This window comes from Mizuhopecten yessoensis, unplaced genomic scaffold, assembly GCF_002113885.1.
Source record: "Mizuhopecten yessoensis strain PY_sf001 unplaced genomic scaffold, ASM211388v2 scaffold9847, whole genome shotgun sequence".
NCBI classification, from domain to species: Eukaryota; Metazoa; Mollusca; class Bivalvia; order Pectinida; family Pectinidae; genus Mizuhopecten; species Mizuhopecten yessoensis.
Genome location: NW_018408252.1, coordinates 2,500,188 through 2,518,911, shown reverse-complemented (window position 1 = coordinate 2,518,911; position 18,724 = coordinate 2,500,188). Strand labels below are relative to the sequence as shown.

At 34.5% G+C, this 18,724-nt stretch overlaps 1 protein-coding gene across 3 annotated transcripts; it reads right to left on the bottom strand.

Annotated features, from left to right (window-relative positions):
• Window positions 1-15,010, bottom strand: LOC110458832. 3 transcript variants are annotated; one of them, XM_021510781.1, is made up of 13 exons: window positions 14,954-15,010; window positions 14,679-14,769; window positions 12,090-12,242; window positions 10,689-10,820; window positions 10,077-10,152; window positions 9,600-9,784; window positions 9,264-9,339; window positions 7,460-7,563; window positions 6,986-7,045; window positions 6,627-6,674; window positions 3,622-3,663; window positions 2,525-2,566; window positions 1-381 (listed from the first exon to the last, which is right to left on the bottom strand). In XM_021510781.1, the coding sequence occupies exons 1-13, from the start codon at window positions 14,993-14,995 to the stop codon at window positions 209-211; spliced, it is 1,224 nt and encodes a 407-aa protein (XP_021366456.1). In that variant the 5' UTR covers window positions 14,996-15,010; the 3' UTR covers window positions 1-208. The 3 variants fall into 3 exon arrangements, with proteins under 3 accessions (XP_021366456.1, XP_021366457.1, XP_021366458.1); XM_021510782.1 differs by having other exon boundaries at window positions 9,264-9,336; XM_021510783.1 differs by lacking the exon at window positions 6,986-7,045.
• Between the last annotated feature and the right edge of the window lie 3,714 nt (window positions 15,011-18,724).

Here is an 18,724-nt window from a genome sequence, read left to right as displayed (position 1 = left end):
TTTTTATTATTGCTTTGTATTTTTTTAGTTCCATGATTGATTTTCCCCAAGCTCAGTGATTCTTATTTAAGGACATCTATTATCTACGCTCAACTCGTATACCTCATTCAATCTCTTTCTCACTAACCGTAATAAACCACATTATTACTCTTTATCTGGACATTTTTTTTCATTCTCTTCCACTCTCTAAAGTTTCGATAAGGCATGTTTAACCGTAATTTCCCTTTTGGACGTAGATGTTAACTTTCAAACCATCATTTTTTGCGTCACTTGTATAACAACTTGATGGAACGTGGATCAGAGGCTCTAAGTTTCCCTGCATGGACAATTCTGGGGCGGTTGGTTCAGCGGGTTGTTCGTTGATTGGAGGGTACATTGTTTCTTAAATATAGATAATGAAATATCTTCATATTAAAAACAATATATATGTATCGTACTGTAAACTATATTTCAGGCGTTGTTTATATATACAAACTATAGCTGTACCAGTTTTTTTATGAAGAACATTGATTTTGTAGCGGGCTTCGTGATAATGTATTCTCTAATACCATTACAATACGTCTCCGGCACACAAGTTGGCATACACACATAGGGAGATATTAGCTAGGTGGCATATGACTAATAGTAAGCGCCTCAAATTTGTACTGATTACTGTATATGCTAATTGTATCGATTGTATAAACCTACGTGTACTGTACAGCGCTTTAGAGTGGCTTATTCTAGCTATTTATCAGGACACATATCCATGAAAAGTAAAGTTTTGTAAATGACACTTTTTTACCATTTAGTAAAGCCCGCAATTAAATCCCCAAAATGAAATGCGATTTCTCTCTAAGTTGGTGTGAGGGTGTTCTATGGCCTGCTTAAGCTTCCCTGACATCCATTAATTTGTTTGGACAAAATGGCCTCAATAAACTAGCTTCTGATTTGTCGAAATGTAGATATTGTCAGATTTCGCTCAAATTCGGTATGTAGGTGTTTTAACGTTCTACGAAATTTACTGCAGAGTCGGTTAACTGATTGGACAAAATGACCTCTGACTAGTAGAAAGGACTTGGGGCGTCATGGGTCATTTTACGCCTGATAAAAGTGAAAAATTTATCTTGAATTTATTTGCCAATTACTGTTATAAAGTAAAACATCATATTGGTCAATTGTGGCCATATTTCTTGGTGTAGATTTCCAATGCACATGCGTAGATGCCTTACCATGGCAACGCAGTTTGCAGAATTAGCTAAAATATGGTGTTTTGGACTGGTATAACAATGTTTAAGCATGTCAAATTTTTATTTTTCTGTTGCGGAGGCTTTCGAAAATTGAAGTGCGTTTAGTTAATTTCCTTCAAAATGGCCAATTTTCAACAAAATAGCGCACAACAGACGATGTTCACGCATTTTATCATGACAAATCGCGTTTATTTCTCTTTTTGTAATGCCATATCTTCTAAACCAGTTGTCGAAGGAATTCGAAATTTCATATTTGCGTACTTTATTTAATCCAGACTACGTATATAACAACTAATTATATATATCCAATGAAGCTTTTGATTGGATGAGACATATTAACTTTAAACTATTTTTTTATTTCATAAATTGTAACGAATATTGGTGACAGTAATGTTCACGTGACACTGATTTAGTAGAACGAAACAAGCGTTCTTCAACAAAATGGCTAACAAAAACAATTTAACTGGCTTCTGATTGATTGAAATTCAAATACTGTTCGCTTTGCCCCAATTTGGTTTGTCGGTTCATCATCGCTATGCAATCTATATCGAGACTTCTGTTAAGTCATTGTGCGAAATGACCATCAGTCAGGGGCTTCTGATTGGACGAAATGTTCGATTTTGCTCATATTTAGTATGTCAGTGTATAATGACACTGCAACTACTAACGTGACTTCCGGTTCGTCATCGACAACATGGGGGCAGATCTATATTATAGAACCCGTTTCGCATATATTGGCTAAGTTTGTTATGAATACAAATAGGAATTGAAAACTTATTTTGCGAAAACGTCTGTTTCCTTTGACAAGCAAAGAGTTTAAATGACCGGTCATTGTTTTGCATATATTTGGTTTTGCGCTTGTTTTTCAAACAACAATTTGGAAAGATACTAGTTTGCGAATGGAGTAATCATGTACACTTTAATTTATCTGGTGTATATGTATTTTAATGTGTGTTTCAAATTCATTCTCTTCATTAAACATTAGCGAAAATATTAAAATATTAACGAAAAACATAAATGAAAAAATAACAGTTGGTGCCGCGCTCCCCTTCCCTCTGAATGGAGTGGTCAAATCGTCAGTTTAAAGCATTAAAGATAAATATCATTCTTAAAGAAAAGTCGGTGATTTCATTTATATCAATCTATCCAATTTTTTTTTTAACTCGAGCCATTATTCCACCTTCGTTTAGGTCCGAACCACAAAGTAGACTAATCCTTGCTTTGCTGAAATATGACAGAAGAATAATGTAGTAAAATGATATGCTCCTCTTGAAAATAAAGATATAATTATAATTTACCTGGTTGTTCCTCGTCGTCAATAGGTGTAGACGTTTTTGCAGCTGTAAATAAACAAATTTTCGTTTAAAATGATGAGATTTACCAATTAAATACTGACAATTAGCAAGTTTAATTCATTCTCCAAGAGTAAAGCAATACACAATTGTTGAAATTGGATTTGGAAACAAGTTTTACAACTTACGTAGATCCATCTCCAGTGGAAGAAATACATATGCGATCTGAGGACCACATGTTTTATGACTATAATATTTGAGAACGAAATATGCAGCGATGCGTTAAGTATATGAGTAAAAACGGAAAAATAGGGGAGGATAGGAAAGGAAAGAGGGGAGAGAGAATTGCTCAGATTAACCCTGTATTAATTGATTGTAAACAGTTAATGCATTTTCTTCATCTGACAACTCATCATCACCAAACAGCAGTAATTTACTTGCAATTGGACGATTATTTATCTCTGTAAAGACACGTACACGGAGTTGTGACAACAGGCTGCAGTGTAACAGATAATGTTCATTTGTCTCGGTATCTCCATAAATGAACACGAAGGACTATCATAAGGTTTCTACGATACAAGTAAAATGTTAGGGAACTGCATTCCATTCTAAGTCTAGCTTGGTGAATCTGGCCCAGCCTACTACCGATCAAGATCATTAACGGAAGGCAAGAAAGACTTCCTGTAAAGACTAGTACGACATAAGATAGGACAAAAATTGTTGCCTTCACGGGTATTGTAGTCGTGAATGCTGTTGTTACGCCGAGGGAGAGTATTTCTAGGTATTTCGGGACGAGACCATGGACCATTTTATGAAAGTGGATTATCTTCTGATATGTACGCCTTTGCTCGAGAGGAAGCAAGCCCGTTTCAAGGTAAAGCTTAACTCTACTGGTGAGCCTAGTACCACCAGTTACTATACGTGCTACTTCCAGTTGGCGGTTTTCTAATAAGTCGGACTAGAATGAAAGAGGCTATTAATGGTCATTAATAACTGTTGAACTTTATTAAGGAATATTTTGACTTTCAAATGTAACGAATGTGTTCAGTAAAATATTGAAGTTAATTAAATAATGAAATATAAAAGTAAAATTCATTCTTTACCTGGCTGCTCATAATCGTCAATAAGTATTGATTTTTCGGCAACTGTAAATAGACAAATTATCTGTCACAAATAACGAAATTGAGCAGGTGCACAATGCCGATAATTTGAAATGTTGACTCCATGGGAAATGTACTCGAATGTAAAAAGTGGATAAACAAAGTTGTTTGAAATAAGGATGGAACATATTTATTTATCAGAGGAATGATATTTGATAGTTTACAGTAGTTTAAAACATTATTAAAACTCTCACACAAAAGTACACCTAATAGCAAAACAAGTACACCTTATAGCAAAACAGTACACCTAATAGCAAAAAGAGTACACCTTATAGCAAAAACAGTACACCTAATATCAAAAACAATGCACCTTATAGCAAAAACAGTACACCTAATATCAAAAACAATACACCTTATAGCAAAAACAGTACACCTAATATCAAAGACAGTACACCTTACAGCAAAAACAGTACACCTAATATTAAAAACAATACACCTAATAGTAAAATCAGTACACCTTATAGCAAAAACAGTACACCTTATAGCAAAAACAGTACACCTAATAGCAAAAACAGTACACCTAATAGCAAAAACAATACACCTTATAACAAAAAAAGTGCATCTAATATCAAAAACAATACACCTTATAACAAAAAAAGTGCATCTAATATCAAAAACAGTACACCTTATAGCAAAAACAGTACACCTTATAGCAAAAACAGTACACCTAATATCAAAAACAGTACACCTAATATCAAAAACAATACACCTAATAGCAAAAACAGTACACCTAATAGCAAAAACAATACACCTAATAGCAAAAACAGTACACCTTATAGCAAAAACAGTACACCTTATAGCAAAAACAGTACACCTTATAGCAAAAACAGTACACCTAATATCAAAAACAATACACCTAATAGCAAAAACAGTACACCTAATAGGCAAAACAATACACCTAATAGCAAAAACAGTACACCTTATAGCAAAAACAATACACCTAATAGCAAAAACAGTACACATAATAGCAAAAAAAGTACACCTAATAGCAAAAATGTCCTGTAATAAGAAAATGGCATTTATAACAAAGATGAAGCAACAATGAAAAGAAGGTTTATAACTTACAGTTTCTTTATTGAGAATGTGTTCATATTATTTTAAAAAGAGGCACAGAGGGCCTGTATCGCTCACCTGGATATCTTAGCAATTATGGCAAAATATTCTCCAAATGAGATCCAAGGGAATATGTAGCATATCTGTATTAGATTGTTCATGCCCAGCAAATTTATGTATGGTTATGTGGTGGGAATCTCAACTGTTTCCAAGCTGTGACTCAGAAACAAGGTCCCTAGGGTTGTGACCAGACCCCAGGATCAATTCTAATATTATGACTGCAGTTGTCTCTTTATGCCCAACAATTGTATATATAGTTTTGGGGTTGGGATCTAAACCATTTCGAAGTTATGACCCAGGTATTAGGTCTCCAAGGGTGGGGCAGACCCCAAGGCCATCCTGGAAGCATATGTCCCTTCATCTCTTTATACTCAGCAATTGTATATAATATGGTCATAGGATGGGGATCTCAACTGTTTCCAAGCTGTGACTAAGAAACTAGGTCCGTCGGGGTTCAGTCAGACCCCAGGGTCTATTCTAATATCATGACTGCATTTGTCTCTTTATGCCCAGCATTTGTATACGTAATTTTGGGGTGGGGATCTCAACCGTTTTAACGTTATGACCCATGGACTATGTCTCTAAGGGTGGGCCTAGACCCTCGGGCCAAATTGGAACCAAATGTGCATTCTTCTCTTTATACTCAGCAATTGTATATATGGTTCATACAGTGTATATCTAAACCAAGTAATACACTTTTTTGACCCCATTCCTTCGAGCCCACCATTTGTACAATTTTAATTCCTGCCTACAATGAATGCTTTTGATCAATTATGATTTATATCCAGTGCATATTTCTACAGAAAAAGTCGTTTATAGCAATATAGCCAAATTGCCCCCTTTTGGCACCGCCCCTCAGCACCCATGGGAGTCAGCCCCACCATTTGTACAATTGTGAATCACCACCACCTCAGGGATGCTTCCAGTCAAATATGAATGATATCCATCACTTGGTTCCAGAGACGAAGTCGCTTAAAGCAATATAGCCAAATAGCCCTTTTTGGTCCCCGCCTCTCAACCCCCTGGGGGCTCAGCCCCACCTTTTGTACAATTTTGAATCCCTACCACCCAAGGATGCTTCCAGTCTTATATGGTTGATATCTATCTCTTAGTTCCAGAGAAGAGGTCGCTTAAAGCAATATAGCCTAATTGCCCCCTTTTGGTCACGCCCCTCAGCACCCTGGGAGGTCAGCCCAACTATTTGTACAATTTTTAATCCCCGCCACCTAGGGATGCTTCCAGTCAAATATGGTTGAAATCCATCACTTAGTTCAAGAGAAGAAGTCGCTTAAAGCAATATAGCCTAATTGCCCCCTTTTGGCCCCGCCCCGTAGTCCCCTGGGGGGTCAGCCCAACTATTTGTACAATTTTGAATCCCCACCACCTAGGGATGCTTCCAGTCAAATTTAGTTAAATTCCAATCGGTGGTTAAGAAGGAGAAGTCGTTTAAAGCAATTGTTGACGTACAGACGAAGGACGACGGACGGACGACGGACGCCACGGTATGGCATAAGCTCCCCTTGGTCCTTCGGACCAGGTGAGCTAATAAAAAATTACTTATACTTCATGTATAGCAAAAGAAATAACTTATCCTACTGACAGTTAAGATAAGATAATACCAAATTAACATATAGTGTTGCCATTATCCCTATTATAAAGGAAGTGCTTCATCAATTTTCTCCAAAAATAAAAATAAATCTATTTCGGCGATAAATTTTAACAAAATCATAGTTGTAAGAAATTTATATAGCTGAAACTAGAAAATAAATATTAAAAACAAAGATGTATTGCAATATGTAACAATAACCGACGATTTAAATAAACAAATACTTAACCTGTTCCTTTTTCCTTGTGTTTGTGTATTTCATTCACTTCTTGGATACCTTCAAGATATGAAAGACGAAACTGTTAAAATCGGAAATTTGTTGCACTGCGGATAATTTCGCAGTTTTCGCGAATACGAATCTGCGTTGAAATATGCGCGCCCGATCATACATTTCTGTGTTTTATTGTGTCTCCATTTCGATATTCATATACCGCAAAAAGTCTATCGAATAAAATCTCAAAAGTTTCCATGTGCGAGAAATTTCAGTTTTATTCCACCTTTTATAAATACTTCAAAAACAAACTTTGTAAACATAAATGTATCTATAAAAGCATGTATGTTAATATTGCGAATAGCCTGCATAATTACCTGGCTTTAAACAATTTTCGATATCTTTTTCCTTCTTCGATGAAAGACTCCTGTGAAACCCTTGACACCAAAAGGGGCACCTTATTAAGCTTAAGTATCTGTTTTAGCCAGAAATTTTGAATTTGTAATTTCATAAATGGTTAAAAGGCGTTTTTCCTTTTCGCTGTATTCTACTCGGAGCACTTAACACATAGATTTTTCATCCTGTTAACCTTTAGTGTTACTGATTGGTCCTAAATGGACAAAAGGCCATGTAGTGAAGTAAAATAGTTATTTTGTTGGGCTTTCTGCATCAATAATCAAAATGTTTAAATAAGTCCTTTTTTCGTATTTTATTGATTTTATTCAAATTAATCATATATTTTGTTATTTAATACCTTTTTTGGCGTTGCATCTATTTAATGAGTCACTTTGTTGACACAAGTCTTATCTATTATACTTTTTTATTACTAATTTTGCATTGCAAGTCATTACCTTTCACAAGTCTGCCTTTTAGTTTCCAATAGATGACCGTAAAGCCACATATCATGCACAGAATCAGGATCATCGAAGTCACGAGGGCGAGGAAATACAGATTGCTGGTTTTAACAAAACACAAGATAGTATTTATAATACCAATGCATACATTGTTAATTTCAATTAAGAAACAGTCATTATATCACTTATAAAGAAAATTGAAAATATAGTATAAAACAATTTGTATACAGAGTAAACATTTATATTACATCACTGATATAAGAAAGAAAAATTTTACAGTATTAGTGCAAATACATATATAATTTATCAATAAAATAACATATACATCATATATATATCAAAAACATAATGTTACCGTTTTAATGCTAATAAAGGGAGATCCTTGAGAGAACATATGTTTTTCCGACTCACACAGCATATGGTTAAACTTGTCGGGCGATATTTATCGCAAGTCAATTATTTCGACATCCTTTTACATTCGTCTGTTCTCTACGTTGTCAAATATTCGTACGCTAGAATGTTTTGTGCTATACACTCTATCACATTATCACTCCATTCCTAAGAAGCATTTTATTTGGAACAGCGGCCCGTCCTTGATCGAGCTACGAAAAGCTAGAGAACCGAACGATACTGATGATATCACATTGGAGTTTCAAAAAGCTGGATACTGCAATCAATTTAGATTTATCGGAATTTTTCTTATCGGTGCACTGGTCATGAACCGGCTCAATATCGTCCTAGTTGTCTTTGAGTCGTATAGGACGGCTGTTGAATAAGATATATGTGTTTTGCAGTATTAATGTCAGTATATGTATAGTACGTGAACTCGTTTGGTATTACATACAGTCGATTGCTATAAAACACTTCCTTTTCGCGTCATTATCTCGGATGTACCCCAAACAAATTATTTGCTTGTTTTATTAGTTTCGGAAAAGAGTGATATTTGAAACTTTCTTGATTAAAAATGGAACAAAAATAATCCTATCTGGTATAAATTTACAAAAACATGTAACTGTTAGGTCTTAGAAGTTGAAACGTTTGCCGTTGTGAAAACAACGCAAATGCGAAAAGGGTCATGAGTAAGTAATTTGAAGAGTCGAAAACATTACATTACCCAAGCGGCCCATCGAGCTTGTATCGCCCATCTGTTTCTGTAATTATAATCTTTTCCCACCTTGGGGGTAAGACAGAAAAATCTCAACCTGAACGGTATGATTCTCTAATGTCTAGCCTGCGGTTTTCCCGAGGGCCAGAAATTTACGAATCTTACCCGAGGTTAAGAATTTGAATGTATTACCCCTAAAGTGGGGAATGAATATTTTCAACCACATCAAATACCAGCGGATAATTCATTTTATAATTCCGAGTAGGTCGGAGTTATCTTCCGCGATATACTATTGTTGACGTGACGTCAATCCATTGTTGACGTTACGTCATGCAATTGTCATGACATGGGATTCCCACGTCTGTACCCTAGGGTAACACAGAGATATCCTAACCTGACTGGAAGTGCCGATATGTCTGTCTAAAAATGAGAAAAATATGTCTCCATCAATCTTTTATCTTTTAAATTGATCACAAAAAAACCATCTGTCACATGATAGGACATTATCATAGTTTGGGTCTATCATTTGCATTAACAATTGCTGAATGTTAAATCCCAATTTTTCTTATTGAGGTTTAGCCTGGCCTGATACTGCACAAAGAATCCGCTGCCTTCGTTTATACAACAGTTTTAAATCATTTTAACTGTCTTTTCCACCATCAAAGGAAATCATAGGGAAAACCACTTTTTTGTTACCTCAGCTCTCCGCCGGCTTTCGAGTGATGCTGATCAGTCTTGTCTTGATGTTGCAGTGGGTTGTCAATGACCTCTTCTAAAACAAATGTTTACTTTCCATCATATCTTTTGAATTAAAAACAAGAAAAACTAATTTTGTTTTTATAAATTTGGAATTCAATCAATTCGTATGTAAAATGCTGAAATCAACATCTCAAATTATTACTAGTAAGATTGATAAATTGAAGCATCATTGAAAATTTGCACAATACAGAAGCTGTTGAAGAATCAATAAAATATCTTTTACTGTATAATTCATTTGGAACGTCTTACAAAAACTCTACAACTTGGATTTACCTTTGGAGACAGTCTGTTCGGCTTTAGTAAGGCAATCTCCTGTTTCGCATTTCAAGGTCAAAGCAAACGTGTTTGCTGTTGGATACAAACTCGGCTCACTCTTCGTAGTCTGAAGCCGTTTCCCGCAGACAGTATCAGCAGTTGAATTACCTACCTTCAAAGTTTCTCTGCCATGGGTTTCACAACTTTAAAACAAAAGAATATATTTTCTTTTGATAATGTACTTATACAGTTTCTTATGCAGATACAGAATAATTCACAAAAGTATCAGAACAAACTTTGAATAATAAGCCACATGCACAAAAGAGAATATCGGTTGTCATTGCCTTAAGCAAATGGTTTTGCGGAACTGTCACATGACATATGTTTGCTAGCAAATTATTGTTATTAAGCATACACCTCCACTTAGCAATGGAGCATGTTTTGAATATAGTTGCTTTACCTTTGTATAATTGCAAAGACTTGCAGATTTAATACCTGGTCCATGGTTTGCAGAACTCGTAGCCAGTAGTGTTTTTACAGGATCCCGACGGGCATGGTATGCATCTACCGCCTTAGTAACAAAAACAATAACACCATGAGAAATATCTTCTATGACATATGTAAATATACGGTACATTCTAAAACAAACCTTGATGTTTGTTATTTTATCCTATATGTAGCAGTAGATTTAAGAATAATTAAAATAATTTGAAATTCCTCTATACCGCTTTATCGCAACCCATTTCGTAGATCGTCTCAAAGCGGTTCACATATTATTATCCATGGTTATAGGGCCTTTGCAACCAGCCAATATCTTTCTCAACTCACTGGGGAGCATGCATGCCGGTGCTGCCATTTCGATGCTCACAGCTAGCATTCAACTTTTCTAGCACTGCCCAACCACGTACTCATTTACAGCTGCGTAGACTGGAACAAGCGAAGTAAAGTAGCTTGCACAAGGATGCCATGACGTAGACGTTGGAATGTTAAGTATCAACAAAAACTTTAAAAAAATATGGAATACATAAGTCTTTAAAAAACGTCAATCAAAATATACGTCCAAAAATTTTATCCACGACCCGCTCATGTTCTCTCAAGTTATCATACTTGTATTGGCGAGTTCCCGTTCGGGTGGACAGCTATTGACTTTAATGCATAGCGGGTCCTCTCCAACATATCCGTTTGACAGGTCACATTCACAGCGGACTACTTTTCCATTTTCCACAACAGGCGTAGTTTCTTTAGAAAATAAAAAGGACTGGTGTTATTTTGTTTTGTTAAACGCCCTGTTTACAGCTGATGTAATTTAAGGGGGGAACACTGAATGTTATTTCTGATGAAATACTGTTGAATCCAAATGACATCAAATTGAACCATTCTATTATCAACTCACTGTGTCAAATGGTAACACCTTATTTTGTATTAACAATACTTTTAAATGTCACTCGACCCTGGACGTTTCGCCTGCCGATAGGGAGCGTAATACACACTGCATCAGATTGGTTACAGGTAGGGTGTAGATCGTCACATCGTTGCATAGGTAAAAAATACAAATCAGTCATAGCTTGACAAAGGACCAGTCAGCCTTGAAACATTGCGACATGTTTAACACGTACATTGTTTGTGTAGAAAGTAAAACTTTGATTACATATTTCCAAACTGATGAATCTTATTGAATATTTTCGCCTCGACCTTATGTGTTACACTGCTCAAGTTGAGCAAAGTTTTTAAATACTTGGTGAAGGCCAATAAATTCGCACATCTCACCTTGATGAGAGAACCCTATGTACAGTTTTGGGTCCAAAATCCCCCAAATACTTGGACGATAACCAATACACACTGACGTCATTGTATGTTTTATGCATTCAATCAAAAATTATCTAACCTCGAGATTTACTTAAAACTTGTCCAGCTCACGGACAGAATGCTCCGATGAACTTTCCGCGAAAATGACTTGAAAGAGTGCTTGTAAATCTGTCCTATGCTCATGTCATGTTTTGACGAGGTATGTCGATAGATAGATTGAAGTAAACATCTGGTATATATCTAACGCCAGTGTTAATCGCTTACCGTCTGTCGAATTAGGACTCATAAAAGAAAACCGGTCCAAAGATATCGAGTATAATAGACAAAAACGGCCAATCCGCCCTCAGAGTCAGTAATGATAACAAATTTGCATCTTGTTGTGAAGGTAAAACATAAGGGCATCACATGACAAATGTTATTGTGCGTAAAATACAACTTAATCTAAATACATGAAATAGATAGCTCACTTTGCATATCATGGGCGTACATGGACACAAAAGACTTTCAATATTTGTACTTTGTAGAATAGATATCATCAGCATATGTTTGTGAATTATTGTAGTAAATATAACGCGTGAATCGAAAGTGTTGGACAAGCGGCATTTGTTAATTATTTTTGCAGCATTTTCTCATCCTCGTTATATATATTCCACTATAGTTCACTAATGTACATTGATTAATTCCTAAGTGTTCTAAACTGACCTGACATCAGACAAGCGATCTCGACACGCGAGCATTTTGGGATGTCTTCCGTAGCATAGAGAGATCTTGAGTCCACAGCCCTATCTTGTCTGCTACCATAGGGGCACAAATGACAATAGTCGCTCGTTCTGTTCCTTTTGCAAAACGACGCCTCTGCAAAATAACATTGAATCAGATTACGCTAAAAGATAATGATATTATTGTGATACTGCATGATAAGTAAGCATTCAAATGATACATATAGTGTATGTGAATGTTTCTCTCATTCTTGATGCGTTAACACATCTAACAAATGTTATACATAATCGAAGCTGCAAGAAACGCTCTAAATCTTAACACGTGAAATAATAGTATTTTTACCTCAATCCATTAAAACCAAGGTGTGCTTCTCTTCAATTATCACTGAAAAGCTACCACAATATTAATGTAACCATGATTTTCCTCGAAATAAATTTCAGTGTGTGCTATTATTAGGGACTTTTAAACGGTACATACTCCACTGAGGTACTTCCTTAGCGAGGACGATTCCAAACCAAACACTCACGATCGTTCTTGCTACCGAACATATCGCATGATTGGACGAAGAATATCATAAAGAAAACCTCGTGACGAGCCAGACAAACCAAATTTGCATGAGTATCTGGGCCCATATTTGTGAAACCGTTCTCATGCACAAGCATGGGCTCTGAGCTCAAACCAGCTTTCTAGACACTCGCTTAAATTCTCTGACACGGTAAACATGTCAAGAGGAAACATTTGAAACAGTTTTCTGCTTGAAATCTCTTCAAAATTCCTCCGAATCACGGTCAAAAATGTTATAGTTTTCATTTATTTACCACTGGATGTAGAAATTCGGCCTTGGAATTTAAGCATGAGAACGGTTTTATGAATACGGACCCTGGTTTTGATTCTCTTTTTCCACGGGATGTCATGCTGAAGTACATTTTGTTTTGCTGTACCATGTTCGGTTTGTGTCCTGGTATATATCGAGGATTTATTAATTCGAAGAAAAGTACCTGCTAACTAGATCTGTTGATAAAATCTTGTTCGAGCTTATTCGCATGTGCCATTTGCAAATGTATGGGTAAATGTGCAAACCAACTAGTACACATTCATACACAATATATTGTCAGTGTCCATCCACCTGTGACAGAAGTGAGCACACCACGATTGCAATCAGACAAGGAATATCAAATTCCTAGGTACATTGTCAAACTGATTTTCCATATATGAATATATATATACATGTGTGCATAATGGGATATTTGATCCCCTATCTGCGGGAATCGTATCTCAAATTTCCGATGCTTTTGTTATTGTGTTAAAATAATATAAATAAACATACATTTCAAAGTTTTAAAAAACCAATAGATTGGAACTTTACACTACTGTTCCCGCCGCTATTACGTCTTTACCTTCAAATAGCGAATATGTAGTTCACGCTTATGTGCGTGTAAACGCCAAATATGTATTTCCTGCACAACTAACTTCGGAGGAAAATCATTATTTATTTTTAATTTCTGTATCACTGATTCAAAACGTTAATGTACCGTTGCGTTATTGTTAAGCATAATATGCACAAACTGTTGTATTGATACGTATTCTAAAATTCATTTCAATGAGAAAATGAATGGAAATATGTATTTCATAACTACACCCATACAATACAGCAGAAACGAAATATAAGGGTTAAAAAGGACCCTAGCACACCAGGAAGTATATTGATCGTACAGTCAATGAATGTATTTTATATTTACACACTAAATTAAAAAGAAAATTGAGCATTTACATATGGTCTATACAAAGTGTTAATACCCTTGTATTACATGTCACCAAATACGTGCGTGACTTTTCCTTAATGAATGTATTCTATATTTACACACTAAATGAACATATGGTCTAATACAAAGTGTAAATATCCTTGTATTACGTGTCGCCAAATACGTTCGTACAGTTGATAGATAATCTATTGATCTTTCCACGAAACAGTGTTACGCAGCGATGTCATTGTTGATAAGAAGGTTGTCAATGTCGATAAAGCTTGCACAATTGTAATTCAAAATACACCTGGCCTCCTGGTTGTTCATTTGTTGGTTAAAAATAACCAAGTGTTAGGGTGGAAGTTTAAAATTAGAATACAACAAAATCAAGAACATGTGATATCATTCACTAATACTGATGTGTTTTGAGGATTTATTTCGCTTTAAACCACCCTGCTTTTTTTTGGTAACGATTTGAATTTTTCATTTACCTTTCATTAAAGTTAACAATACCTTCCCTCAATTCAAAAATATGTCAAAATAAAATGACATTGAATAAATTGATTTAATTAAATATTAACAAATAGATCTTTTTGATGATTTTCATTCTTTCTTTGATCTGGCTGATCTTGTCAGCAGAATAACGTCACATAAGATACAAGTGTTTCTCAACAGGGAAGACTTTAAGGACGTGCTACTACATGAACATATAGAAAACCAGGAAGTCTGAGTATATGTACAATATACCTAATATTCTTTGTTATCAAAATATAAACCCGTGACCTGCATACGCCCATGCATGTTCAACCAGGTTTAAGTACATACTTACGAAATCCTACTCGGCATACTACAGGGTAACAAGAAACATGTTTTCCTAACAAACGATGAATAACCAGATCGATCGAGCCTGCTGTCAAAACCTGTAATTACAATTAATTCAAAACTGTTACTAACACAGCACAACTGAATCGTATTATTGATACCACGCATTATAGAATGTAAACATAAATATATACGTGCTCTCTCGTGATACATAAGAATATGGGACAGTAAATATAAAGTGTGGTGCGATCGCTGACTATACAGAACTGATGTCATACTTACAAGTAGTGATACCACAAAGATACGCAGTACCAATGACGCCATTTTGATTTGAAATACAAATAATTCAAGTAAAAATAACTAGTACAACATTTGGTATAGCTATAATTAGAAAAGCTAAGGCCGGGAAATCCCTCCTTTTAACCGCCAAGCGCTGGTCGATCGGCTAGGCAGGCGCGTCAATTTGAATTTAAATGTAACAGTTAACGGCGGGTGGCTACCAGACATAAGATGGTGATTGAACCCGGTTTGTGTAAATACTTTAGTTATTTATTATAATATTCGTCTTTTGAATCATAGAGGGGCCTCAAATGATTGACAAATGTACAGGTCGGGCTCGATGTTTCATTTCCCCGATGACGTTTGTTATATATTTGTTCAGACACAGATGATCATGCAATTGACAATTACTCACACATAAGTAACATAGTAACATGTAAGATATCACTTAGTGCTGTTTCAGATAATACAACAATTGCATAGGTATTACATAAGTATTACATAGCTATAACATAGGTATTACATATGTATTACATAGCTATTACAAATGGTATTACATAGATATCACATTGGTTTTACATAAGTATTACATAGCTATTACATAGGTATTACATAGCTATTACATAGGTATTACATAGGTATTACATAGCTATTACATAGGTATTACATATGTATTACATAGCTATTACATATGTATTACATAGATATTACATTGGTATTACATAAGTATTACATAGCTATTACATAGGTATTACATAGCTATTCATAGGAATTACATATGTATTACATAGCTATCAAATAAGTATTACATAGCTATTACATAGGTATTACATAAGTATTACATAGATATTACATTGGTATTACATAGATATTATATTGGTATTACATAAGTATTACAAAGCTATTACATACGTATTACATAGCTATTACATTGGTATTACATCTCTATTACATAGGTTTTACATAGATATTACATTGGTATTACATAAGTATTACATAGCTATTTCATAGGTATTACATAGATATTACATAGCTATTATATAGGTATTACATAGGTATTACATATCTATTACATAGGTATAACATAGCTTTTACGTAGGTATTACATAGCTATTACATAGCTATTATATAGGTTTTACATAGGTATTACATATCTATTACATAGGTATAACAGAGCTTTTACATAGGTATTACATAGCTATTACATTGGTATTACTTCTCTATTACATAGGTTTTACATAGATATTACATTGGTATTACATACATATTATATTGGTATTACATAAGTATTACAAAGCTATTACATACGTATTACATAGCTCATACATTGGTATTACATCTCTATTACATAGTTTTTACATAGATATTACATTGGTATTACATAAATATTACATAGCTATTACATAGGTATTACATAGCTGTTTCATAGGTATAACATATGTATTACATAGGTATTACATATGTATTACATAGGTATTACATAGATATTACATTGGAATTACATAAGTATTACATAGCTATTACAGAGGTATTACATAGATATTACATTGGTATTACATTATTATTACATAGCTATTACATAGGTATTACGTAAGTATTACATAGCTGTTACATAGGTATTACATAGCTATTACATAGGTATCACATAGGTATTTCATAGGTATCACATAGCTATTACATAGGTATTACATAGATATTACATAGCTATTATATAGGTATTACATAGGTATTACATATCTTTTAAATAGGTATAACATAGCTTTTACATAGGTAGTACATAGCTATGACATAGCTATTATATAGGTATTACATAGGTATTACATATCTATTACATAGGTATAACATAGCTTTTACATAGGTATTACATAGCTATTACATAGCTATTATATAGGTATTACATAGGTATTACATATCTATTACATGGGTATAACATAGCTATTACATAGGTATTACATAGCTGTTTCATAGGTATAACATATGTATTACATAGGTATTACATAGATATTACATAGCTATAACATAGATATTACATAGCTATTACATATGTATAACATAGCTATTACATAATTATTATATAGGTTTTACATATGTATTACATAGCTAGTACATAGGTATTAAAGCATACAGCTATCAAAATCCACATATACAGTATGCATATCACGATAAATATAGCATACATACATTCATCCATCCATCCATCAATATCCCGCCAGCCATCCAGCCATCCATCTACATTCACCCATCCCATCTTATCCATCCATCCATCCATCCCATCCATTTATTCATCGATCCATGTGTATGTATCATGTATATGTATATACATGGTAGTTGATACTGCGATGTACATGTGAATAACCTGATTTAATCTGAGGAATCCTTCGGATAAGGTTAACTAAAAACAGATCACGAAATCCTCTTGATTTACTAAAATGGCAAAAAAAGGAAAAAGTGGAAAATGTTCCCTATCGGATATCACAACTAATAATTTAGAGGGCGGTTACCATGGCATCAAAATCTAAATATTGAACTTGATTGAGCAAATATTTTTATCATAGAAATGTATCATTCAAGTAAGTAACAACAACCTACTGATAGCAAATTCAATAAATATATGTACTTTAAAAACTTATATACTATATAGATGCAGAGCACAGGTGAAAATAATACTTTATTAATATTTGAAAATTTTAAATAGGTATAAAGTTAATGAGTCATTTTCTTGTTGTACACTAATGTTTAAACAATGCTTAAATGGCGTACACATGGCCTTTTGTGGCGTTCCGATTACAAATTTAATCTTAAATAACATATTAACTGTGTTAAAACATATAAATGATGTATACTTGACATTATATTCTGCACATGTTAATTACATGCAGTGTATTACCTCAAGCGATCACAGTAATGAAATGGTCAGGAGACCAAAATAAAGATAAATCATAACCAACACGCTCCTCACCAATATCGCAATTTCGATCCCCTACCTCAAAATACCATAACACAGAGTCCCCAAGAGATCATGAACTCAATGCGTGACGAGATGACATAAACAGGTGGTCGGAAATAGATTGTTTTCCTGTCATTGTTCCATGGCAAATTTTGGTCATTTTTCGATGACGCCGGGGTCGTATTTTGTCCCGGTGGTATTTTTTATCCTTCTGTGCTGACACTTAACTGACTTTTTTGTTCTTCTGTGTCACCATCATGACTATTTTGTAATAATTGCACGGTGCGGTGGATTTGTCATTGTTTGTTGGCACAGGAAAGAAAGACTTTCGTAATTGATTGTTCACGATGAAGTAAATTTTTCCCTTGTTTGTTGACGTTTTATCCCATTGCAATGACATGATTGTCTGTTCTGTCTTTGGTTTTGTCATTGTGTGCTAACACTGTGTTATATTGTCATTGTCTGTTGACACTGTGTTATATTTTCATTGTTTATTGACACTGTGTTATACAGTCATTGTCTGTTGACACTGTGTTATATTTTCATTGTTTATTGACACCGTGTTATACAGTCTTTGTCTGTTGACACTGTGTTATAGTGTGATTGCCAGTTGACACTGTATTATAGTGTGATTGTCTGTTGACACTGTGTTATATTGTCATTGTCTGATGACACCGTGTTATATTGTCATTGTCTGATGACACTGTGTTATATTGTCATTGTTTGTTGACATCGTGTTATACTGTCATTGTCTGTTGACGCTGTGTTATAGCGTCATTGTCTGTTGACACTGTGTGATATTGTCATTGTCTGTTGACACTGTGTTA